Source organism: Trachurus japonicus, chromosome 1, assembly GCF_045865225.1.
Source record: "Trachurus japonicus isolate A0001 chromosome 1, Traja_1.0".
NCBI classification, from domain to species: domain Eukaryota; kingdom Metazoa; phylum Chordata; class Actinopteri; order Carangiformes; family Carangidae; genus Trachurus; species Trachurus japonicus.
Window position 1 is genome coordinate 32,310,177 of NC_140907.1, and position 26,119 is coordinate 32,336,295.

Sequence of the window (26,119 nt, forward strand, 5' to 3'; positions counted from 1 at the left end):
GATTTATTTCCCAGAAATGTGTTTTCCTAGATATTAATTCTGTATGTGGGAGCTGCAGCTTCCACATACGTCTCAGCACATCTGAATTATATGAAAGTTCAGATGTTTAATTATGATTTATCATGGGACTATTTAAAGGCCAGGCTCCAAATCCGCTTTTTTTTTTTTCTTTTTTTTTTTCAGCTCTACCTTCTTTTGTCTTCCTGACACTCGGTGATCCATTGTGCCTCCATGCATGTCCAATCATGTCGGCGTTAAATATGTAACACGACTTAAAATATTAACATGTTGATCGACGCCGGCTTCCACCTGGGACGCAGCTGACAGTAACACAATAATGTAATTCAGCCGAGCTAATCTCTGCGATCGTTTAATTAATCAGCTGAAATTAACCTGCACAGGGTCGGACCGTCACTGCTGACTGCATGAATATGAGACAAAACCCTTTCGGTGGAGGAATATTTCTTCTTTTTTCAAATGAACCTTTCAAATTCCAGTGATCCAAACAGTGTCCATGTCTAGTGTGCAAAATAAATAATAGTTCATACATTAAAGTATTGTATTTAAAGAGCTGAGCACTTTCATTTAGTCTTTAAATTGCTCTGATCTTGTGCTTTATATCCTCCCACTCTATACAGTATCTCACCGCCTTGTTCACCTGTTGCACCACCTGTCGCAGTGTGTGTTGATGGCAGAGCGCTGCCCTCAATGTCTTCTTTTAATCTCCTGAGTGATGCTTTGCTGGCAGGGGAGGTTGTGTCTATTTTCAAACCATTTGAAGTGAAATATCTGTGTCTAAATATATTTCAGATGATGCAAATGCCTGTTTTAAAGTGACATTGTGCGATTGTAGTTCACGACCTACAAAAAATCCACCGTTGACTTTTAGTTCTGGTCTGTTTCAGCGTGCAAGTCGAACATAAAGTCACGGTACACAGACGGTTCTGGTGGCTGTCATCCTGATGGTTTGTTGCACAGAACCACCAACAAAAAATACACAACAGGTCATTGGACGAACCATCTGCTAATGACCGTCTACTTCAGCCAATCAGATTCTACTTCTACTCTTGGTGAAGCCTTTTGGCATAAGAGTGAAATAATCTCCTCTGCTGTTGCTCTTCCTTTACTGAAGATAAGAAATCCTCTCCAGCTCCCATAGAGCAGATATGAGATGTAATAGTAGCATCTATGCTGAGACACTACTGCTGTTAACAGTTGTCAGACAGTGCAGTAATATAAAAAAAAAAAAAAAAAATCTAGGCAGTGTTGTCGCCAAGCTCTCCCAGCTCACCTCAGCTCCAGATGGTCTGGGATCGGCTCCAGATCCTGTCAACTCTTAGAAACGCCTCTGGCCCGGAGCTTGTTGAGATGGATCCTCTCTTGTGAGAGATTCAGCTGCCTCGTGAGGTTACCATGTGGTGACATTACACCAAGTCAGCCAGCACTTTATGACTGCACATTACAGTTAATTAAAATGTTAATAGTGTTGTTTGTTTAATAGACATACCTGGGGCCGTAAAATCGATGAGAGTATTTCACATGCTGATTGATCCGGGAACATCTCGGCACATATCTACTGATGCATGTGTTGCCATATTCTCCAAAGATCTTGAATTTAGCTGCAGTGGTAGTACAGATCACAATAGCTTTGTTTTCTATTCATAATACGCCTATGGATTTCATAACAACTCAGCTTTTAAATGCAATGTAAAATGATTTCGAGTAGAAATTCACTTTAACAACCATTTTTACTAGATGGTAATAGAAAATCGTTTTGTTGACTGAATGAGCAACAAGAAGCAAAAACAGCTCTGGCAAAGAGCCGACATTTCCAGAGCCGGGTACCGTATTATCTCTTGGCATGTAGAAATTAAAGTAATTAACCTGCCTTGATGACTCAATGCAATTAAGTTGCATCCTATCATTTTAATGTGTCCCAATCTTTTAAGGAGATCATTAGCATGCAGAGCTACAAACCCCCCACCTCACAATCAAATGAGCAGACCCCCTTTATGACAGCATCAGGTCGTGTGTGGATGGTGCGTAGATCTCACATTTGTGTCTCGAGTCGTCTTTAAAGAGACGCCCTCCATTGTGAAACTCATGGAAGTCAGAAAACAACATGATAAAATGTAAAAACAAGTCATTGTTTGGAACAAATGTTGTAGCTATAGGCTACATAGTAATTGTTTAATCAGCTGTAGCTCCCCCGTTACCAGTAGGCTATCAATCTTATCTGTGCATGTAGCTGCATATTAATTACATCAATGATAATGTTGCAATGCTAACATTTAGTAAATGAGCTATTTGTAAGTTGTGCTAATCGCCAATGTTAGCATTAACAGGTGTTTTTTCACTAGTCTAGCAGAAATGTTGCTAGTTGAGCATCAACAACATCTGTATAGTCGCCAGAGGTGGAAAGCATTAGCTTTATACGGAAGTTAGCATGCTAACCACCTAGCCGTAGCTTATATTGTCACTTTCCCACAGCGACTTACGCTGCTCATAAGCCTCTCATTTGGAAACACAACGGTGGCTGAAGCTCCCGTCAAAACTACTTTCAGTGGCAGAGAAAACTTAACAAATAACTTCTTTCAAAATTGATTTAAAAATCAGCACCCCAGAGATTTAGTGTTGCTCCTTCATTGTTCAAAGATGGAGGACTCTCAGGAGATGTCCATTTCCAAGGACAACGACTCGGCAGTGTCTTTGTCAGTCTCCTCCTGCTCACACGTTTTGTGTCTGGCTGCCTTTAAAGTGGCTCCGACTCTCGAAACTACTCGTGCTCACTTTGACAAGCTTCTCAAAACACCAGTGTGGAGATGCCGGCCAAACAGAAGCAAATAACAACAACAACAACAAAAATTATCAGATCACTCTTTCGTAACACTTCCTTCATCTTCCCGACACTGAGGCATCTTGGGAAAACTCCTCGCTACAAGTCTTGCTAGAAAAAACATATGATACAAATATTTTCTCTTCCCACAGTGCCCTCTGCAAGCATTTCAAGAATCCCCGATGAGAACATGAAAGTGGTCTCTTGATTTTTAATTAAGATTCAAATAATTAAATACAGTAAGAAAAGAAAATGTTTGCACTTTAAAAAAAAAAAAAAATTACCAAGCTTTTTTTTTCTCCACAATATTTAACTTAACTTTCATTTTTCCGTCTTACACATTTCTCCCTTGTGCCTTCCTCTGCCTTTTCGTTTCCTCTTCGTCCCACTTTTCCCTTAAAAGAGGGTGAACATTTTTCATTCACTGTTTCTTGCCCTGGTTTCCTTAGATTTTTCCATAAATTTCACCCGTGCACTTTTCCAGCCCGCAGGCTACAGAAGCTGCTCCTGCCATCATCTTGCTTTCTTGTAATGTTTTATCTGCTCCTGTTTCACTTTCAGCTCGTACGTCTCTCCTCACCCTCCGTCTCATCACCTTTCCTCAGCGCAAAGTGTTGCAGAGAGCGACTGCCACCACCACCAATTACTCCCCAGTCTTACATCCACCACATGTGGCGTGTGTAGCGGCGGGGATGGAGAGCGGGGGCGGAGGGGTGCACGATAAAACGTCGCACCCCTGGGAACTAGTGAGCTGCAAAAACAAACAGTAGGCGAGTTGCAGGAAAGGGATTAGGAACAGCGTGAGTTCCACATCAGGCTCTGCTCGGCCCAACCAGACCCCTGCACACAGCCGGAGTGTGGGGAACAATGTGTGAGCATGCTGTTTGTGTGTGTGTGTGTGTGTGTGTGTGTACGTGTGTGTGTGTGTGTGTGGACTGGTGTGGAGTATAGGCAGGTGTCCAAAATTGAAACAGAAAGTTTTCTCTCTGAGCAGGTTTTCCCTCAGGCTCGACCTTTGGCTGAATGTTTATTCATCCGTCATTTCTGATCCTGACGAGCAAAACTCCAACTGAAAAACTCAAATATTTCACTCTTGTGCCTTTTGACACGTGAAAATGTGTAGCTCATCATTTCAGGTGTTGTATAGTTCAGCTAGATAGCTATTATGTCCATCAGTGAGGAAACGTGGACTTTGTTATTGAGGAATTTGAAGATGATCATCGGTTGTTTTCAGCTTGTCTGCACTGTGAGTTTTTAATATGTTAATTCAAACACATTTTAGATGATTTCTGAAATCTCAAAGTGTCAACTGGTGTCACAACACCTGCTGTCCAGGTCTGACCACCTCTACTGATGGACAGTGGATTGTCTCAATATATGAGATTCATTTAAATTGGACTTGGAATTGCAACTGGACTTCATTCTGGCTGGGAATTCATAAGGAATGACGAAGTTTTATTGTCACTGTTAAAATTCAGTTTGGCACCTTCATAGCAGCAGTTAAAAAGATACAAATAGACAGAAGACAACTAAAAAAAATAAATACAGATAAATAAAAGCAGCATCAATGTATAATGTATTGAGGGTTCAAGTAAAGTAAAGGCACACCAGAGAGTATCGAGAGTGTCATTATATTGTTTTTCAAATGTGTTTATTCCAAAATAAATAATACATACATCAACATACAGCAAATGACAAACTAAATACTCTCAAAATTGAGTCTCTTTATATTGTAGCTCAAATATCACAATATAGGACGCTTTCACAGGCGAGTATATATAATTATTTATTTGTTAAATTTTAAGTAAGATAAACTGTCAAATGAGAGTTGGTCTCTGGTTAAAGTTATTGATAGATAAATAAATGAAACAAAACTGTTTCCTGACTTCGCTGCCTCCTGCGTTCCTGCTGGTGTCCAGGCTCCGGTCCTGGATGTTTTGTTAACGACTCATCATCATGAAAAACAGCTGAACTCTGCACTTCACACGACGAGCTCCTCAGGTGGAAGAAAAGAATCAATGAAGTGTGAGTCAAGAGAGCAAACCTCTCCATATGTTAATGTGTATAAGACATTAAGACGAGCAGAGGATCCTTGAAGGACGAGCTCATAATGGCTCTTATGAGAACACACAGGTGCTTTTTTACTCACAGATATTTCTGCACACACTTTACATACATTATAACCCACTGAATCCTAGAGTTGGTCAGCCAACCACAATGAATACATTTCCATATTCATGCTGCAAGGACTGGTAGAGCTGAGGTAGTGATGGCAGCTCTGTTACGCACAATAACACCCGGGCCATAGGCTATCTGTCTCTTCTGTGTGCTGATTACATATACAGCTGCTCTCGGCTCTTGGTCGCAGTAATAACATTACTTCCAATGAGTGACGCTGATCCTAATTTGCTGGATCCCCCTGCACCGCTGTATTGGCCTGCAGCCTGAGTGGACGGGGAGGGAAATAAAAGAGTGTGAAGCAGAATAAGAAGAAGAGGAAGTAGGCAGTCGAGTGAAAGGAGCTTGTCTTTTTTTTCTGCTGTTAGTCTTTTAGCGTTGGCACCTGCCATTATTCAGCACTTGGACGTCTGCCTTTTACTGCGCGAGAGAATCAAAGGTTTAGCTTAGTCGAAGAATCACTTTTTTGGATGTGTAGAAAAATATTTTTTTGGCTGGGTTTAACCTCAGTGAAAAATTGAGTTTCCTGGATATGTTGAATGTCAAAGAAAACAGGCACGAGTTCAAAAAGACTGTGTTTTCACCCTCAGGTTCTTGTTTCCTGCTTTTTTTCCCCCCTCAAAGCTTCAAAATCTTAGTGCAGCTGAAAGTGGAACAACAGTGTTCACTTATTGCATTCTGGTGCTAATGTGTGCACGTTAAAATATGTGTGTGTATCCTTTTCTTTGAGCGTCCGTCGTCAGGGGTGATGTTGGAGAGCCTATCTGAAAGCGCAGGCCTGGCTTTACACCTCCTCTCTCAGGATCCATTCATTCTCTGGGCTCCTCCTCTCTCCCTTCACGCCCTCTATCTCTCTCCGGCACTCGGCGGAGGGGAAAGCCGGAGAGGAGGTAAAGACACGCTGATGTGTTGGGAGAGCATGAATGAAAAAAATACGAGCAGCATACCGGAGGAAAAAAAAAAGAAGAAAGGGGACATCAAAGGATATTAGCGGAGAAATGTCAGGGCTCATAAATTTACACATTTTACGCTCTGAATGCATTCTTATCAAACCTTTTGTGAGGATGACAACCAGGACTCTGTCTGTCCTCTATTGCCCACAGTGCTGCTCTGTATATTACCGTCATAGCTGCTCCGCCGCTGGTCACTGGGCCAAGCTGAGGCGGCTAACTGCTTGTTCTAGTGCCTCTATTGTTACAGCCACAGATGGTACTTGCATGATTGGCTCCCGACGGGTCCAGAGTCCAGATCCACCGCAGTGACAAATGATCCTACGACCCACAGATTGGAGACTTGGAGTTTTTCAGGGTGGTTGGTTCTGACGGCAGCCAGGAGGAGTAACTTCAACTTCAAATAACTTTATTTTTCCGTTAGTAACTTCAATCATGAAGAGTGTCAGTGCATATTTAAACAGGATAAATAAACAAGATGAATACATATAGATAAATACAGATGTTAAGATGTTAAAAATACAAAACAAATGTTAAAAAGAGAAAGACACACACACATCCCAACTAGCATACACAAGCCAGACCAGATCCATTCCTGGATACATGAGGTTATTATGATTATGACGTTTGATCCAATAGACACTTAAGTAAAATGTTCCAGTCCTCTTTACATGTGTAGTTTGATTTCTTTACAATAATTAATATACAGTTAGTTTGGGTACCTGTGGTCATGTCTTGGGTTGCCCAGACAACAGCGATTTCTGCTTTGGATCACTGTCTTGTTGTAGAAGTTTAGCTCGAGCGAGGTGCTTGACTGCAGGATACTTGGATCCTGAACTTGCAGATGATGAGTGGAGTCCATTGTTGTTCCCTTTAATGTTCCCATGGCCGTGCTGCGTACTCTGCAAGGTGTTCCTTTCTTTTTTCATCTCCAAACACAATCGTCAGTGTCTGCAGCCTAAACAAGAGTTTAGTTGGACTTCATCAGGCCACAGCTCATGTTTTCAGAACGACTCAGGCTCATCCAGATGTTTCTTTGTAGACTCAGACCTTCCAGTCTTTCAGATCTTGTCTTGATGTCCTCTGGTCTCCTTAACTGCCATTTGCCTATATATATGTCTAACAGGTTAATAAAATCGGTAAAAACATTTTCACATGCCACAAATACTTTTTTGGTTTGTACAAAATTTACCAAGAGCGGCCAAAATTTTGTGTAAACTCTAAATTGGAAGTAACAACAGTAAAAGAAGGAACTGAAATAATAGAAAATCATCAAAATGAGTCATAATGAAAGTTTTAAAAAGGGGTTTCTGTTATTTAATTTATTTATTTTTGGTCTGTGCCATCTGTTTCTCCCTGTTCTGGTGTTGTTTTGTATGCACTTACATTTGCATGCTGTAAGTGTGTATTCCCGCATATATATAAAACATATGCTTTGAGTATATATCTTAGCTGCCCCCCATCATGTTTGAGCTGCCAAAACTTCCACTGCATTGTGAGGAGAGCAGATGGGAAACCATAATTGATCCCAATCTGCGTTGGCAGAACTACATTTACACATATATCAAACGTTCTCCGTCTCCTTTGACAGAAATAAACTGCTGTTGTCTCCTATAGTTTTCTAAGTGTTAGATAGAAGCGTCACAGTGTTGGACGAGGTTAAATATATTCTTTGTTTACCTACTTTATTACCTGCGTGCATCTGAACGAAGCAGCAAAATGAAGCCAATAACAGAAGAGCCAGGAAGTGCAGTTCCTCAAGTGGCCACTTGGGGGTGACCCTGAAAGTGAGTCAATGTCCTTAGACTCACACATTTACAGAATAAGTAAACACAATTTCTCTTCATGACAACTGTACAGATGACGCATTTTTATATAATCCACTCATTTACGTTTAATTAAGGTTAAAAATATTAGCCAGGAGTTGGGCGGAGTCGAGCGTTGCCAAGATGTTGTCGGCAGGGCAGCTCACTCCGAGCTTCACAACTCTTCAGAAAGCTGTGTGTGATGATAGATCCATATTTATGTATGATTGCAACATTGCACTTATCACTTATCGTGAAGGAGCACGTGATCTGTCCTCACAATTTTTCCAAGATCACACATTGACATTAAAGTGTCATCTGCAAATGTGATGATGGTCTTGGTCTTGGTCTTGTATTTTATATAGCGCTTTACTATACCTGAACGATACCCAAAGCGCTTTACAGTACATCACATTCACCCATTCACACACACATTCACACACATGATCCTGAAACAGAGAGTGCAGCAACTTTTGATCAGTTTGAATTCTTCCAATGGAAACAAGTGAGCATCAAATGACACTGACTGTTTAAGTTCATCATAAAATATATTTGTATTTATGTTATCATTGTTGGTCTTTGCATATGCAGGTCCATTGCAGGATTAAATCTGTGGTTTTTTGCATTGATTCGAAATGATTAAGCGAAACACTGAGTGTCTCCATGTGAACTGTTTTGATTGCTTTTTCCTGAGAGATGAGAGGGATCAGCTGAAGGCCTGACTGTCCGAGGGGACTCTTGTGCGGTCTGCTGCGCTATTGAACTGTAGTGATGTTTCAGTGTTTGTTTTCTCCAGCGTTGACCTTCACTTGCTGTTTGTACACGGTGGCGTCCTTTCTGTTTTTATATGGCTAAAATCTCCCATTATCAAAATCAATAGGTTTCTTCAGTTATGGGACCAGGGTGTTATAGAAATACATTGTCCTGGTGTGTGCATCTGATTCTCTCACTGTTTGGCCTCAGGTTAGTCAGAGTGAGGCATCTGAGAGACCTGTTCAGTCACTGCACCACCTTGGATTCACATATCACAGCGCAGCTACCTCATTGTTTTAAATCAATGTACCATCCTGTCAGCTCTGAAGAGAACTTGTGCTGCTGCAGTGCTGAATCAGGCGCTCTATCATCTAGTCATTACTCCGAGAGACAGAAGAGACCGCAGCTTCATTGAGAGCTGAGGAGGAACACCAGCTCTTTTTTTCTTTTTCTTTTTTTACCTCCACTTTGAAACAGTCAATAGGTGATGGAGAGTTTTCTGTGTTTGCTCACAGATTCCTGAGCGAGTTGTTTTGATGCAGTCGTACTTTCCATGAGTTCAGAAGGTCGTTTGTTGTCTGCAGAGTAGTATATGGTCAGAGTGGGCAAATACGTTATTGTAAAGTTATTAAAGGGATAGTTCACCCAAAATTCAAATTTCACTCATTATCTACTCACCCTCATGTCGACTAAGAGCTGTGAGAATTTTCAGAGTCCTCCGTCCCTTCTCTGAGTTACAGGGGGGTCCGCGCAGCAGTATTTGTCCATATAATGGTTGTCAATGGTTACCAACTTTCTTCGTCCAAAAAGACACACCAAAAAACATCCAAATACCTCCATAGTGCTCGTCTGTAATGCCCCTCTTGTATTGAAGCCCCGACATGAGAAATTGTTCCGCCGGTCAGTGCAAATCACAAGAGATTTGCACTGACACAGGAAGAGCAGTGAACCGAGACACTGGCAGCTTCCGTTACAAACAAGCTTAAAATATAGACTTATTTAATTTTTTTTTGGAACAATTTCTCATGTCGGGGCTTCAATACAAGAGGGACATTACAAACGAGCAGTATGGAGGTATTTGGATGTTTTTTGGTGTGTCTTTTTGGACGAAGAAAGTTGGTATCCATTGACAACCATCATATGGACAAATACTGCTGCGCGGACCCCCCCGCAACTCAGAGAAGGACGGAGGAAAATTCTCACAGCTCTTAGTTGACATGAGGGTGAGTAGATAATGAGTGAAATTTGAATTTTGGGTGAACTATCCCTTTAAGAATCTAAATTGTTTTATATAAAGCGGTATAAAAGACTGCATAAATAAGATGATGCTTAAATGACTAAATTGAAAGTGCAGACGAGATAAATCAGATGAAAGGAAAGGAAACAATTAAACCTGCACACAGTGGGTCTCATTCATGAAACGTGAGTAAATCTGTGTGTAGATTTGCACATAAACGCTCACTCTACTAAAACTCTACTCCGGATTCATGAACGGTGCGGTAAACTCAGATTTGATCGTAAACACGTGTGTAACTTCATGAATGCCAACCCATCGTAAACTAACAACACGCCCCCGGTGATCAGCAATTAGCATAGATCTCCATACATGAATAGCCATATAATAGTAGGAGCCCCAGCAGGGGTCCACGTGCACCCCCCTTATTTTTTTTTCTAGTCTGGATTTTTTGCATCCTTAGGACCTCTAAAATAAGGATTTGGGTGATCCCCGGAACAAAACCTGTCCAAAATGTGTTTTTTGCAATGTTTTATTACCCCTACGATACCTGTGGGATTGCTGCCAGAAATGCCGGTCAGACTGTCTTTCAAAGAGTGTAGCACGCTCAAATTTTGAGCGAGCCCAAAGATAGAGATATCAATTTATTTGGGACAACCTCAGGTTTCCAGTGTGACCAAGTTTGTCATGCTACCTTGTTGGGAAGTGAGCTAAAAACCTAATGATTTAAAGTCAGATGAAAATGTTGTGAGGGAAAAACAGCCATCTACATGTTTTCAAATGGTCCCTTGACCTGTCACCTAAATGTATGTGAATGGAAATGGGTTATATGGGTACCTACAGGCCTCCCCTATCCAGACATACCTCATTTGTGTGAATTTAATGCAGTTTTGGGGGAGAACCATGCAGTAATTTGCATGCAGTAGCCTACAAATATGTCATTTCCGCCTATATACAAAATGGTGTATTTGACTATTTCTGCACACTGGGGGTTCATAAACAGTCACAGAATTGCATGAATTGGGTATGACTGGATAGCTGAGATGCTTGTGCATCCAATCCGCCTATTCAATTGTGATTTTAGTCCATAAAGTAGTGTATTGGCACAAATGGTGCTTATTGCTTATCATGAGCAATAATTCAATCACTCTTTGAAATGAACATTGGAGGATTTATTCACGTGTGCTAAACAGTAATTTCACCAAATGTAGCCATTTAGTAACTATGTATGAAATGCAATAACTTATGGTCATAGGAGCAAGAAATATTGCAAACATTAACTACTGTAGGAACCAGGGACATGTCCCCTATAGAGGAAGCTTGATTTTAGTAGTTCTCTTCATCATCATAATTTTTTTGCTTCAATGGTCTCATCTTGCTCTTCTTCCTCTTCTTCACTATCTGCCTCCTGTGTGAGTATGTCAACCAGAGATGGAGGCATTATGGGTCTAGCAGTCCACACTACTCCACAGTACTCCATAGTACTCCACAGTACTCCATCTTCATTCTTCTCCCATCCCTGGTGAAAATAATTTTGTAATATATACATGTTCTTGTGATACATAAAAAAGCAAACACAGTTAACAATATAATATTATTTACCAGATGTAGGTCATTTAGGCTGCTCAGAGATGGGCGTAGCTGCCTGTTTGTAACCTGCCACTCCAAAATAAAGTTAATGCAGTGCATGTGAAGATGATACACAAGATGGTCAGAGAGGATGAGTCCCTCTCAGCTAAGTCTGAAGTGGACCTTAGACACCTCCCACCATCACAATGCTGTCGCCATCCACCACAGTGCTGTCTCTCCACCCACAACCATAGAGTTGCAGGTTACAAGCGGGCAGCTACCTTGGACTGCTGGACCGATAATGCCTCCATCTCTGGTTGACATATTCACACAGGAGGCAGATAGCGAAGAAGAGGAAGAACAACAAGATGAGACCATTGAAGCAGAGACTTTTGATGATAAAGAGGAATACTGTACTAACATCAAGCTTCCTCTGCAAGAGGAATTATGTATGGGACATGTCCTTGGTTCCTACAGTAGTTTATGTTTGCAATTTTTCTTCCTCCTATACCATTAGTTATTGCATTTCATACATGAGCTCTTGAGGATATTATTGTGTTAAGTTACTGTGTGTTTAGAGTAATGACTGTTCAGGGGAAGTAACTGTTCATGATTTGTCCTAGACCTGATGGACCTGTACCTGCTCCCAGAGGGCAGCATGCTGAACAGGTGATGGTGTGGATGGAAGTGATCACTGAGAATTGCTGTAGCTCTGGAGAGGCAGCAGGAGCTAGCAATATAGTCTAGGGAGGGAAGTGGACAGCTGATCACTTCTTCTGCAGACCGTATCACTCTCTGCAGTCTCTTCCTGTCAGTCACAGTGCAGCCAGCATACCATACAGATGGCATGGCATACACCAGCAAACTCTCAATTGAGATGAGAAGGTCTTCCTGCAGTTTGTTCCATCTCAAGATCCTCGGAGGGGGAGACGTTGCTGGGCCTTCTGGACGAGGACAGTTATGTCAGCTGACCACGATAGATCCTCTGAGATATGGATCCCTACAAACTTAAAGGTGGAAACCCTTTCCGCAAGGTCAGGAGGGGGGGGGGTCAGTCTTGTGCCTCCAAAAGTCAGGATGGAAGAGCTTGTCACCAACAGACTGTGGATGGTTAGAAAGAAAATTCTTAATCCAAGCACAGGTGGTAGGAGGGAGGTTTAGTGTGACCAGCTTGTCTAGTATGATGGTATTGAATGCCGAGCTGTAGTCTAAAAGCATCCTAACTTTCCCTGAAAATGGAGTAAGTGTGGAGGATGCCACCCTATTCCAGCTGAGATGAAGATGTGCTTTCGTGGTTGATGAACTGGGTCCTTTCTGCCGTCAATCATCAAGGGAAATGTCAACTCCCTGCCCATCAAGAGTGATGAGCCGGAGATATTGGACTCAGAAAGTAGATTGTTTCAAAATCATAACAATTGTGTACATCCCACCAACGGCTGCTGCTCAAGTTCAATGCAAAGTTTTCCATGCAGTCGTTGCAGGATACAGGCCAAACATCCTGAGGCACTGACCTCAATGACGTTTCCCTGATGGACTCACTGGGGGATGTGGTGGAGAGATGCACACTGAAGATGGAGGAGGCCATTCTGAATAACTTGGATCATCCTCTTCATGACACCTTGATGGACCAGGAAAGCAGTGGTGGTGGACGGCTCCTCTGTCTTCACTGCAGGACGAAGAAAGCCATCAGGCTGAAGGTAGCTACAAAGAGTCTTCTCTTCTGCAAATTGTCAGAAGACTCTTCTGTGAATGGTCGATCACAGACAAATTAATTTGTATTCGTATTTGTAACAGAAGTCCAAGGATGTTCCAGGTAGCGGCCTCGGTGGACCTGTTTGTCTTGTAGGCAAACTGATGGGAAGCAGTCCTTGATGTGCTTTAGGACCAGCCTCTCAAAGCACTTAGTGACCATGGGTGTTAGGGTGATGGGTCTGAAGTCAATGAGGCCGCTGATGGTGGTGGATTTGGGAACAGGGATTATGGTGGCTGATTTCAGGCAGTGAGGGACAGTGGCTTGTGTCAGTGAGAGATTGAATATTTTTGTAAATACAGTAGACAGCTGATCAGCACACACTTAAAATACTTTGCCAGGAATTCCGTCAGGATCAGCAGCTGTCTTCTGATTCACTGACTTAAACACACTTGTGAACCTGATGTTCTTTGAGGGAGAGTGTGCGTGGATATGCTCAGAGGAAACTATGGGCAGCGGTGTGTGGGAGGCTGGAATGCTTTGGGTTTCTCAAAGCGGGTAAAGAAGTGGTTTAGCTCCTCTGTTAAAATGACCTTACAGACCCAGCCATGTTGCCCTGATAATATGTGTTTTAGGCCTTCCCACACTTGCCTGGGGTTGTTGTTTAACATGTAATCCTTCAACTTGTTCTTATCGGCTTTATTGCTCAAGACAAGCAATAAGCACCATTTATGCCAATACACTACTTAATGGACTAAAATCACAATTGAATAGGCGGATTTGATGCACAAGCATCTCAGCTATCCAGTCATACCCAATTCATGCAATTCTGTGACTGTTTATGAACCCCCAGTGTGCAGAAATAGTCAAATACACCATTTTGTATATAGGCGGAAATGACATATTTGTAGGCTACTGCATGCAAATTACTGCATGGTTCTCCCCCAAAACTGCATTAAATTCACACAAATGAGGTATGTCTGGATAGGGGAGGCCTGTAGGTACCCATATAACCCATTTCCATTCACATACATTTAGGTGACAGGTCAAGGGACCATTTGAAAACATGTAGATGGCTGTTTTTCCCTCACAACATTTTCATCTGACTTTAAATCATTAGGTTTTTAGCTCACTTCCCGACAAGGTAGCATGACAAACTTGGTCACACTGGAAACCTGAGGTTGTCCCGAATAAATTGATATCTCTATCTTTGGGCTCGCTCAAAATTTGAGCGTGCTACACTCTTTGAAAGACAGTCTGACCGGCATTTCTGGCAGCAATCCCACAGGTATCGTAGGGGTAATAAAACATTGCAAAAAACACATTTTGGACAGGTTTTGTTCCGGGGATCACCCAAATCCTTATTTTAGAGGTCCTAAGGATGCAAAAAATCCAGACTAGAAAAAAAAATAAGGGGGGTGCACGTGGACCCCTGCTGGGGCTCCTACTATAAGGAGATCCTGACCACCATATTAGGAGGTAGGTGCATCCTGCTCACCTGCGGCCATGACGCAAACGAGGAAAGAGGGAGAGAGAAAAAAAAAAAGAGAGATCACGGATCAAAGTCATTTTGGGTGAAGTGGAGTCCAGAAAAAATATTTAACTCTCTTCTATTAGTGGTGGTGTGACTGGGACAGGTCAAAGGCTGGAGGGAAGAAACAGATTTAGTGAATTAAGTATCCTTGGTTTATTAAAGAACTGTTTAAGAAGTAAAGCCAGAATAGTTCGATATGAAACATGAAAAAAAATAAATAAATACACACAACTACAGAGCTACAGCAGCGACGGGAGGAGGAGGCTCTTCACAGCCTCAGCTGTAGAGGAGCATGGTTGTATCAACACATGAAGTTATATAGGCAGGTTATATTGTTACAGAAGCACCAGCCGTCTGCCTCAGCTCCATCCAAACTGGTGCCGACTGCGCTGCTGCGCAGGGTGAAGTGTGCGCCCACCGAGCGTGTAGCAACACAAAAAAGTTTTTTCCGGTTTTATATCAGATTATTATCATCATTAGATGGAGCCTTGACGTGTTTGTGCGTGTCCGATCCCTAAAACGTCTCTCTCTCCAAATATTTCTAATTGTTTGTCATGTTTAAATTACGTGTTTCAAAGGCGTCGGCGTATTTTGAACATGAGAGAGAGTAATACGGATTAAAATTGTAATTTTCAACAGTGACAAGCAGTTTTTATTTGCATTCCTACATTTACACAAGCGCTACACACAGTCCGGAGCAGGTGTAGATTTTGTGAGTAGCTACGAAAAAATCAGCGCTACTAAAAGATTGATGAATGCGGAAATCCACGTAAATTTGCGCTGCTCAGGGTTTACACATAAATCCGTGCTGCTCATGTTTCATGAATGAGACCCAGTGTGTATGAGTTTAATTAATGCACAGCACAGTCATATCCTCTGCTAAAAGACTCCAAACCTGTGTCTAAGTGGGCGGGAACTTGGTGACTGTGCTTTTGTGACATCACAAAGTCACAGGAAGTCCTAACGGCTGATTTTAAGGTTCAGTTTCTGAACACAGGCTGTGGTCTGAGGACTCAGACCTGATTCATAATGAAAAAAGATATAAAAACCTGACTTTATTGAGGCTAGGTCAGCATGAAGTGTGATATTTACCTGGCTCAGTGTTGCAGAGTGGGAATAGGACAGAGTGTCGCCCACACTGTCTTTTTCTGATGTTATTCTGTTTCATAGAAGTTTGTTGTGAAGTCTGAGGCTTGTGTATCTGACAGGAGGAGACAGGTGAGAAGAGAGACGGGTGATGTGACCACAGCGGCGTCAGCAGACAGCTGGCTTTCATCTTTGACAAGATATTCTTGTAGCACGCACACACACACAAACATGCATACACACACACACAAACATGCATACACACACACACAAACACACACACACAAACATGCATACACACACACAAACAGGGACATGTGTATGAGCATCTGTACCCAGCTGGAGGTGTAACAGTAGCTCATTAGAGCTCTGACACCACACAGCACTCAGTAGGAATGTGAGAAAGGAAAACAGCAACACACACACAGACACAAACACAAGGACACATACACACAAGGACACAACGAAACGGATAGTAAGGAAAGGATGAAGTTGTAAAAGGAAAAATTGAGAAAAAGAAGCAAAGTGGTAGTCACGGGAAGAAATTAAAGAGGGAGTTTGTGAAGTGGAGGAGTTGGAGGACGAGTGTGAATCAGAGCTGTGTTAAACATGCGTGCGTGTGTTTTGTTCTCACATGTCTGCATGCATGTGTGTGTATCTGTCTTCCCGACTTGCAAACCACTTCTGGGACAGAGGATCTGCTGCATCCATTAATCTCATTTTAATAATTGATGCCATCGTCTACACAGGGAGTTCAGCCTGGACTTGTTGCCATAAAACGATGCGTTCACTGCTCTCCGGTAATCGCCCTGTCAGTTTGTTCTGTAGCCTTGTGTAATAGCGCATATGGCCTAAATGTGCAGTCTCCTATCAGACACCTGATTGTGCTTTCCAGAGCCGTCCGACGCCTGTTCCACCCATTAGATTGGCTTTTTTGTTTTGTTTTGTTAATCAACTACCTAATGTGACGGAAAACACATTAACTCCTCCATTAATGCTGGTGGAATCTAAATGTAAATGGAAGTGGCAGCACGTCTCACACATCGCAGCATGGACAGAGGTTTTAATTGATTTTTTAATTCATTTGTTTCAATTTTTTGTTGTTTTATATGTGTATAGTATTACATACAGTTCCGTTTGGATCAGCAGTGTTTTTTTTTATTTTTTATTTTTTATGACGACCTAAGTATGATGTAGTTGTTATGTTGCATGTTGTTACTCTATATCAGTGGTTCCCAACCTTTTATGGCTTGTGACCCTATTTTAACATCCCAAATTTCTGGTGACCCCACAATCATGTGCAGTCATGTGATCACAGCCGTCAATCAAGATATTTTTATATGCTGCGTTTTATTTGAACTCGATTCATATTTGAGAAAGTCGTATTGTGTGTGGTGATTTTAATCATAATTTTAAAAAGAAGAATAATTAGTTAAAAATATATTTTTACCAGTATTTTTTTTTTTTTTTTTACCAATTACTAGACATTTCAGGTGACCCCATTTGAATTCCAGGCGACCCCATGTGGGGTCCCAACCCCAAGGTTGAAAAACACTGTTCTATATATTTATAGCACTTATAAAGTTTATTTAAATGTAGATGTTATTGAGCTGGGCCTTTGTCAGATAAGTAGCCTATGAGCTAATTTATTGACCTATTGGTAGGTACATGTTTATATACAGTATTTGGCTGTTAGATATTATTCATACAGTGTATATACGTATATATATATATATATATATATATATATATATATATATATATATATATATATATATATATATATATATATAGATATATATATATATATATATTATATTGAAATACATCAAACTAATCAAGTAACAGAAACAAACATGACACTTTGAAAAATATGGGTTAAGATCATAAAACTAAATAAATTAGTATTTAATGAAATTTGTTTTGAGAAAAGTAATCAGAGGTAATGACTTAATCTTATTATTAACAGCAGAAACAATTTGTTTTACACTCTGATGATGGAGCACCAGCGTCTGACACTGACCAATGTGACTTTAGCTTTTAAAGATCACTGTGCTGTGGTGGAAATAATTAACACTGTTGGGAACTCCACATTCATTTGATTGAAATGAAGAAAAAAAAGAAAGAAAGGAGAGCACCGTGATGAAATGGACACATAACCTTCATCTAATGTTCTCATTTTAATTTGCAGCTTTAATTGGTCCTGGAGGATCCTGAGGTCTGGAGTCGGTGAACCTTATAATCAGGAGAGTGTGAGGTTTCCTTGTTTTGAAAATCTGAAATGTCAAAATCTTGTGATGTAAAGAGTCATCGACGCTAACCTGCGTCTGCAACACATGCAGTTAGGGGTCCAAGTAATTTGGCATGTGTGGCATTTTATAGAAAAAGTAACACAATAGTAACTTTTCCTGGTCATTAGTTACCTTTATAATGCAGTAATTCATTTACTAACTAAACAAAAATAACTATCGATAACTGATAACTTTTTAAAGGTAAAGTGCCCAACTCTCAGCCTGTAAAAGGAGGTGGTTGAAATATCACCAGGGTCTCAGGCTCTTCAGCGAGGTACAGTTACTACAGCTTCACTCAGAGACCCTGAGGGGCCGGCCGAGGTTTATAAGGCACCGATGGTTCACAGACACACTCTCTCTGAAGCACGTTCCTTTTTTTCCAAGGCCTTATAGACGAGGAAGAGGAGGAGGAGGAAGAGGAGGAGGAGGATTTTAAACTGGATCCTAAAGTGATCCTCTGTAGCTTTTCAAAGTCTTGAGCGTTCAAAGCCCCTCCCCTCCCCTCCCAGCAGGGCTGAACTCACCCACTGCTCCACTCTGACGACTCCACAGAGAATATTTCATGGGCTAACACTGCTGAAACTTCTGTGAGGGAGGGGTTGGGTAGGGAGCAAAGTAAACGACAGAGACGGAGCAGCTCCCTGAAGAACAGAGACCAAAAAAAGGAAAAATACGATGTTTAAAAAATGAGTTTAAAAACTCCATAGCTTCACCGATCCCTCTAGCAACAGTAATCTACTTCTGTGTGGCCCCTGTCCTCTGATTTGACACTCAGACACACTCTGTTCAGTGTGTGTGTGTGTGTGTGTGTGTGTGAGGCTGAGGTTATCTGTCTGTACATCAGCTCAAACTAGGGTGTATCAGGTCTAATGCTTTTTATGGGTGTGTGTGTAATAATACACAGTGTGTAGATCATTTTGTGCGAAGGTGTATTTGTTGTATATGTGTAACCGTGTTGCTGTGTGTCCAAAAAGGCCGGTCTTATCTGAAATTGCTGCGAAAAAATTGCTCAAAATGACACATAGCCATTACGTGGCCCACTAGACACACACACACACACACACACACACGCTCTGTGAGTGCATCACAGTAACCACAATAGCAGCTGTAGAAGTGAAGTGACACCATACGACTGCACAAACTTTCAGTCGACTTTATTTTGTCCATTTCCTCTGGGTGTCAGCACACACACACACACACACAAAGTTACACACACACGTACATAAATATATAACCAACAACGCTGGATCTATTTTGTCATAATAATAACATCTGGTTTCATATTCCACTTCTTCTTCACCTCCTTCATCTTCCTCTTCCTCTTTAGAAAACCTGCCTGTCAAATTAGATCATGGCTGAACGTCGAGCAGCCGTCCTCGCTGATCGTCTCCGTATCTCAGCGCTCGGTGAACTCCCCGACCTCGCTTTCTCATGCTCGGTGTGTTTTACTAGTGCCGTTCTGTCTGTTATGTGCTGGGACTCAGCCGAGGTTACAACAACGTCCCGGCAACAACGTGATGAGATTCATATTTGACGGTTTGCCGAGTTCGACCTGTCACCTCCCGGATGTTTTGAAGCCGGACTAATGGTCTGGTCGCTGCTGCAGAGAATGACCTTTGACCCAGAGCAGAGGCTCGCTGCAGCTTCTCCTCCGACTCTTTTGGACTTGGTCAAGTTTCCCTGGAGGCACCTCTACTTTCAAAACTCTGAAACCAGACTTTGGTTTTGGTTCGACACACCCCAGTTTTTTTTTCTTTTTTCCTCCTGAGTTTCTTCCTTATTTAACTCGTTCATGTTTTCCAACTTTGAAACTTCCATTTCATCTCAAACTGTGAAACTCCCTCTGGAACTCCAGGAAATTGCCCGTTTTTCTTTTTTTTTTAAACGTTTCTGTCTATTTCACTGTAATTTTGCTGTCAAACTATTTTTTTAAAGACTCTTCAGAAGCGCAGGTCGAAAGGTTACAAGTGAATAATTGGCTCGAGGTTTTCTTTTTTTTTTTTTTTAAAACACTTGAGCAGGTGTCTGTGCTCTCTCCATCCAGCCAGCTTGTTATCCTGGAGTGGAGTGGGATGTCTTGGAGTACGACACGTGTGTGAAACACCTGAAACTTGAAACCTCAGATTCTTCTACTTTTCCTTCTCTTCTCGTTCAGACAGGTACATGCAGATGTGTGTGGCCTCTCTCAGCCGCTCTCCTCCCCAACACTGTAATTATCTCCAACACTTGATAAAACCCTCAGGCTCGCTCCCTCTCTCTCAATCTCATTTTATTGCCATCGTTATATTGCACTTAATCATCCTCCGCCGCTTTACCTCCTTCGCTGTCTGATCCCCCGCTTCCTCCTCTGTTTGTATCTCCTTCTCTGTCTCTTTCTCTCTCTGACCGTCCTTTCCTTCTTTATTTTCCACTTTCCACTTATCAGAAATAGAAAGACGCTCACTTTCTACCTCCCTCCTCTCCTCCTCTTCCTCCTCCAATGGCTGCTTCCTCACAAAGCTCTTCTTTCTTCTCAGACGGTTGCAGGTTTTAATCTCACGCCTCTCCTTCTCGTGCACGCCTGCAGAACTGACAGGATGCTCTTTGATGCTTTCACTCCGTACGCTGAAGACTGTACATCCGGTTTTCATGGTTACAGGAGGACGACTGGACTCATTCACTCTGACATCTCCCTCCGTCTGTGTCAAAGTGATGGAACGCCTGTTTTGTCGTTGTCGTCGTTGTTTGTGCCAGCGCAGCACTCTGTCTGGCCTTTGCCACGTAAAGCCGCACATACTTTACATCCACACTCGTACATATTCATGTCTGAACTAATCGATGGCCGTGTCCTTACACACGTTTTCTTCTTGCAAAGTCCTCCACTGACCCCTGTGTGTTTGAGTGTGTCGCTTTATTAGGAACACTAACTCCGGCTCGTTAATTCATATTATCCTCCGCCCAGCGGCAGGGGACCAGGCTGTGTGGAGGTGTGACTGTGTGTTCTCCTGGTTCAGCATTTTGGAAAAAGAAACAAAGGCAACAACACAACTCAGAGGGTCAGATGACAGAGCACCTCAGTAATGGTCACATTAGTTACAGTGGCTGTTTGTTTATTCCTGCATTGGTCTTTGTTTTCATTCTCTTTGATACCACTTATCATTATCAGCCCTGAGAGCTCAACACAATGGGAATTAGGAAAACTCATCAGCTTGCAGTCTGCAAATACACACAACACAGCACAAACAGACAAAGGTGTAGCACAAGGGACGCAGACAAACAAAGCGAGAATGCACTTGAGGTTATTTAGTTTGCTTTATTAAAGTTCCCATATTATGCCTCCAAAGTTCACACTGAAGCCTATTAAAGGAGACATATTTCCACAAATTGCAATAGTTCCCAGGTGTCTTAAAGACATGTTTGTGACACTCTTTGGTCAAAATCCCCCCAAGGATCAAACATCACAGCTCTTTTCATCTTCTCAAAACAGCCCTGTTCAGAACGGCTGGTTTCAGTGCCTGTCCCTTTAAATGCAAATGAACCACTGCTTGCCCCACCCCTTCTACTGGTACCAGGTAGGGGTGGTATTATGCAAATTCGAAAACTAGCCAAGGGAACAGCTTGTAAAACAGCTGAAAATTACAGATTCTCACATTTTGGGGGCCAGAAGGTGAGCCATATATGTTAAAGAGCCTTCAAAAAGTGATATTTCCATCTTATATCCCCTTTAAAACACTGATATCTCATGATTCAGATTAATATTGCAGCTCTCTGGTGTCAACATGTTCATCTCAGCCAGGTTCCTCACTTTATGTGAAACACTTATGTTGTGCTGTGAGAATTTTGTGCTACATGCTTCTATCTTTGGTTGTGCTGTTTGCAAGAGATGCTTTTAGAATTCGCATATGTTCTTTAAGCAGTGCTTTGAGCTCTCAGGGCCACCGTACCTTATGGTATTGTAAATGTGTTGTTAACAGGTTTTTCTCTGTGTATGTTTTTATTTCCTAGGATGGTTGAATACTCCCTGGACCTGCAGAATGTCAACTTCACTGCCATCAGAACCGTGAGAGTACTCCGGCCTCTCAAAGCCATCAACAGGGTGCCAAGTAAGTCACAACACCTGGCACTGTTTCTGCTATTTCAAATTTATCATTGTCTAGATTTTTTTTTAGCTAGTTTTGGTTGCCAAGTTGTGATAGATGGCCTTTTGCTGTGTGTGTTGGTCATTCATGTGATTCAGTGTGTGTGGCTCTCATTCAGCACCACGGACAGCGACCCTCCAGCTCAGCAGCTCAGCCGCTGTCCGTGGTGCTGAACATGAGTCACGCTTCAGCTCTGTTCAACACACACTCACATGAGATGGCAACAGGTGACAATTATATATTTGGCTTTGGGCTATTCTGACTTGCCATGATGATTTTTAACCAACCAACTGAAGGGTTCATCGCTGTTCCATATCAAATCCGACATATCTAAACTTGTTCTTTTCAGAAATACGCTGTTAAATAAAAAGGCAATAGGAGGCAGATTTATTGTGTTACACTTTTCAAAAACCAGGCAAAAAGATGATAAAAGAATATAAGCTGAAATACGATAAAACACATTTTCAGGATGTTAGTTCCAGATGTGTGGTGCATAAAAACATGAGGACTTCATGTCCACACTAGAGGAACTAAGCCAACCTGTTGCAGATGTTGTAGAAGGTTCATAATGTGCCAACAGAAGATAAACACATGCTTATATAAAACAGAAAACAACAGTACATCATGTGTACACAGTCTTATATGAAGGTGTGTGTCTACATACAGTGGTTCCTGGTTTGATTTGGCATCAAGGATTGAACTCTGTGTTCCTCAGCAACACTGTGTTCAAAAGGCCAATGTCCTGACTGAGTCATGTTCATGTCTCAGGTTCCCGTTGGGAAATCAGTTCATCATGCATAGTGGTGTATTTTTAGTATTCAGCTCCCGTCACGACCTTCCTCTAACCTCATGTTCTCTAAATCTCCTGTGACTCACCGCACACCAACAGGCGGCTTATACTCGGTCGCCCAGGAGTCGATTATGCAGATAGCTACAGTAGCTAATCCAGGTGGATGCTTAACCTTTGTTTACTTGTGCGTTTACTTTTGGACCAGTATTTTGTTTTAAAGCCTCCAGCTTGCGTTACGGAGGTTTGTGTCATTTAAAATACTCAATTTCTGTCGGACAAGGACATCAGATTTATTCGGTCGGCAGCCGCAGAATATACAAATGATTTTTCAGGCCTGTCACAAGTGGAACTTCCACGTCATGTCTGCCTGTGATAACAAGAGACAGCGCTCCATCCATGACCGACTCGGAGGATGTTATTTACTTTCTGGCTATCACAGCGCTGACTGTGAAGACGTTTCATCTCCCCAAAAATAACTGAGAATAGTCTGTGAGTTCACCTTGAACGTTTAGGCGCACCGTTCCCATCAATTTTGATGGTGGATTGATAGATTGATAGGTACAGTATTATTCCCGTGAGGAAAACTGCCATTTGAATATTGACTAAGTTGATGCAGTTTAGACTCGGATCTAGATGATGAATCAGCTCCAGTTCAATGATGCTGTGTTTTTATCACCTGTACAGAAGGACAGACACAAGACTTTATAGTGTCTATGAAATTATAAATCCCTCTTTAGTGCACGACTGGTGGCCGTGGCTCAGGCGGTCGATGGTTTGGTCCCTGGCTCCTCCACTGCTCGTGTTGAAATGTGCCTGTGCAACATATTAAAACTACCTCTGAGGTTTCAGTATTTGAAATATCTTTGAGTGGTGGAGAAGACTAGAAAAACACTGTACGTACAGTATGCACTACATTTACTTTAAAGGGATAGTTCAACATTTTGGCAAATTGGCCCATTGCCATAATCCCTATAGTTTTGTTACCTTTAATTGTCGATGCAAGCTATTTTTAGAACGGCGGAGCAGAGCTGCAAGCTGCTCAGAGCTACGCTACGGAGGCTAATGGAATTTCTTGGTTTCCGTCATAAAACTCACCAAAAACACAATCTAACAACTCCAAAATGCTCTGGTGGACAAGTTGTGACCTGCACATTCACCACACTATGAGATAATAACTGAACGTTACCAGACAGAGTTGTTTTGGAGGTAAATTCATGCAAAACTGCTGATGCACGTTCCCGTTGGGGCGCAGTTTTTCAGCAAGCAGTCTCTGCATTTGAGTTGTTGGATTGTGTATTTGATGAGTTTGATGAGGGAAACCAAGAAATCCCATTAGCTTCCGTAGCGTAGCTCTGAGCAGCTCGCGGCTCTGCTCTGCCGTTCTAAAAACAGCTTGCACCGACAATTAAAGGTAACAAACCTACTGCTATGACTATAGGGATTATGGCAATGGGCCAATTAGCCAAAATGTTGAACTATCCCTTTAAGTTTATATTAAAAGTGATAAATTACATTTTGGTCATCTTTGATAAATTATGTCCAGTTGTGTTGTCGCCTGTTTCTTCACTTCTCACTCATCAGCAGCCTCATTCACAGTAAATATTCACTTTATTATTCAAATCAAAATAAGGCATAATTATTATTTCAGTGTAATTACAAAAATTCTACATTGAATTCATCCAAAAACAGCTTCTCTCTTGTGTGGTTGTTGGCTCCACCTCACTCACAGATACCACGCTGGTATTAAAGGTGCATTTAACTAACCCTGCAGTGACAATGTTTATTCACCCACATGAATCCAGCTTCACCGTTCATGCAGCACGAGACGGAGCCCGACTGCCAAACGCAGCCCAGAAGCCTTGTTGTCTCTGGCTGTAATCATGTCATTTTGATTGCGTACCTGTTGTTTTAATGAGCCAGCCCCCCCCCCCTTTTTGGTGGTTCACAGGTGCAACTTGTTGCCTGTGAGCAAACCGACCATGTGCTGTGAATTTCAAACAGTGACGTACATCTTTGGGGAAACTCCTGAAACACCACATCATCATCCTGGGAGGAGCTCCTCTACAGCCACAACTACATCTCCTCAGGACCTGAACCCATCACTGAAGCAATGATGGGATGTCAGTGAAGTGCTCGGCCCGTCACTTCAACTGCGACTCCGACCGCTGTTTAGCCTTCTCCCCCTTTTTTTTTCCCTTTCTTTTTTTTTTTTTAGATGAGAATAATCAGAGCTGCTTGCCGCTTGTCGCCTTTTGTGATTTCTGCATCTAAATCGTGCCCGGCAGCGGCAGGGCAATCATTTTAAGAAGCCAGGAGGACTCTCTAAGTCAGATATGCTGCTGCCACTTGAAGTTAATGTTGTTTTGCTTCCTTTATAAGTATAATTGCCGAAACCTCCCACCGCTTATAAATCTGCATCACAAACTATCTGAGTAATTTATATCCTTTTCCTTGGTTCGTCTGTGGAGGCAGCTGCAGCCGCTTTGGTCGGCCACAGAGAGAGATGTGCATTGATAGCTATATTTGGCTGCAGTATATGAACATGCAGAGACAGAGAGAGAGAGAGAGAGAGCACTTCTTTGTTGTCATCATCTGCATATCTCTGTCTCTCCTCCTCCTCTGTTCTCTCTCTCTCTCTCTATTCCCTCTGTTTCATATTCCAGTTTTGGGTATTTCAAGTCAAGGCCGGTCTCTAATCTGGACTTCTTCCCCTTCCTCCCATTCTGTCTCCTGCTTTCCTCACTTCCTCTTGTCTTATCCTCTCCATCCCTCCATCCCTTTCTCTCTCTCTCTCTCTCAGTCGTAGCTCTGTTCTGTGTCTCTCGAGAGCAATTTGTTTCCAAAGGGAGATACAGACAAAACTCAGGTTGTCCTCTGGTGAGTTGTGCATCAGCAGCACAGGGAGGCCGAGCTGATCAGCTGGAACAGCCTGATCACACACTCCCGTGCGTTTGTCTGCTTCTCATTGTCTATGCATGGAGAACAATGAGGCACTTTACCTGCAGGAGGAGAGCAGCAGCAGCCAGCTCCCTGTTCCCTTCCCCAATTTATACCTGAAGATCATGAGTCAGCTATCGTGTCGAACAAAAATACAATACTTTTTTTTTTTCAGATGTCGTCTCTAAAGTGAAATGTGAGAAAAGACATGTCGTCTCAGCAAATGCCAAAAAAAAACTCCTGCGGGGGCTGTTGGAGCTGTGACCTCGTGTTCACTGGCAGCAAATGAGGAGGTTAATGTGACATCATTGCAGAGGCAGGAGACGGACAGAGGGGGGGTGGACGGGA

At 42.2% G+C, this 26,119-nt stretch overlaps 1 protein-coding gene across 1 annotated transcript in view; it reads left to right on the top strand.

Moving 5' to 3' along the window:
- Window positions 1–26,119, top strand: part of LOC146992329 (voltage-dependent T-type calcium channel subunit alpha-1I-like) — a 292,588-nt gene that overhangs the window by 115,134 nt on the left and 151,335 nt on the right. Inside the window, exon 5 of the mRNA XM_085785626.1 lies at window positions 21,911–22,008. Coding sequence (XP_085641752.1) covers window positions 21,911–22,008 — 98 coding nt within the window. The remainder of the gene's footprint in view (window positions 1–21,910; window positions 22,009–26,119) is intronic.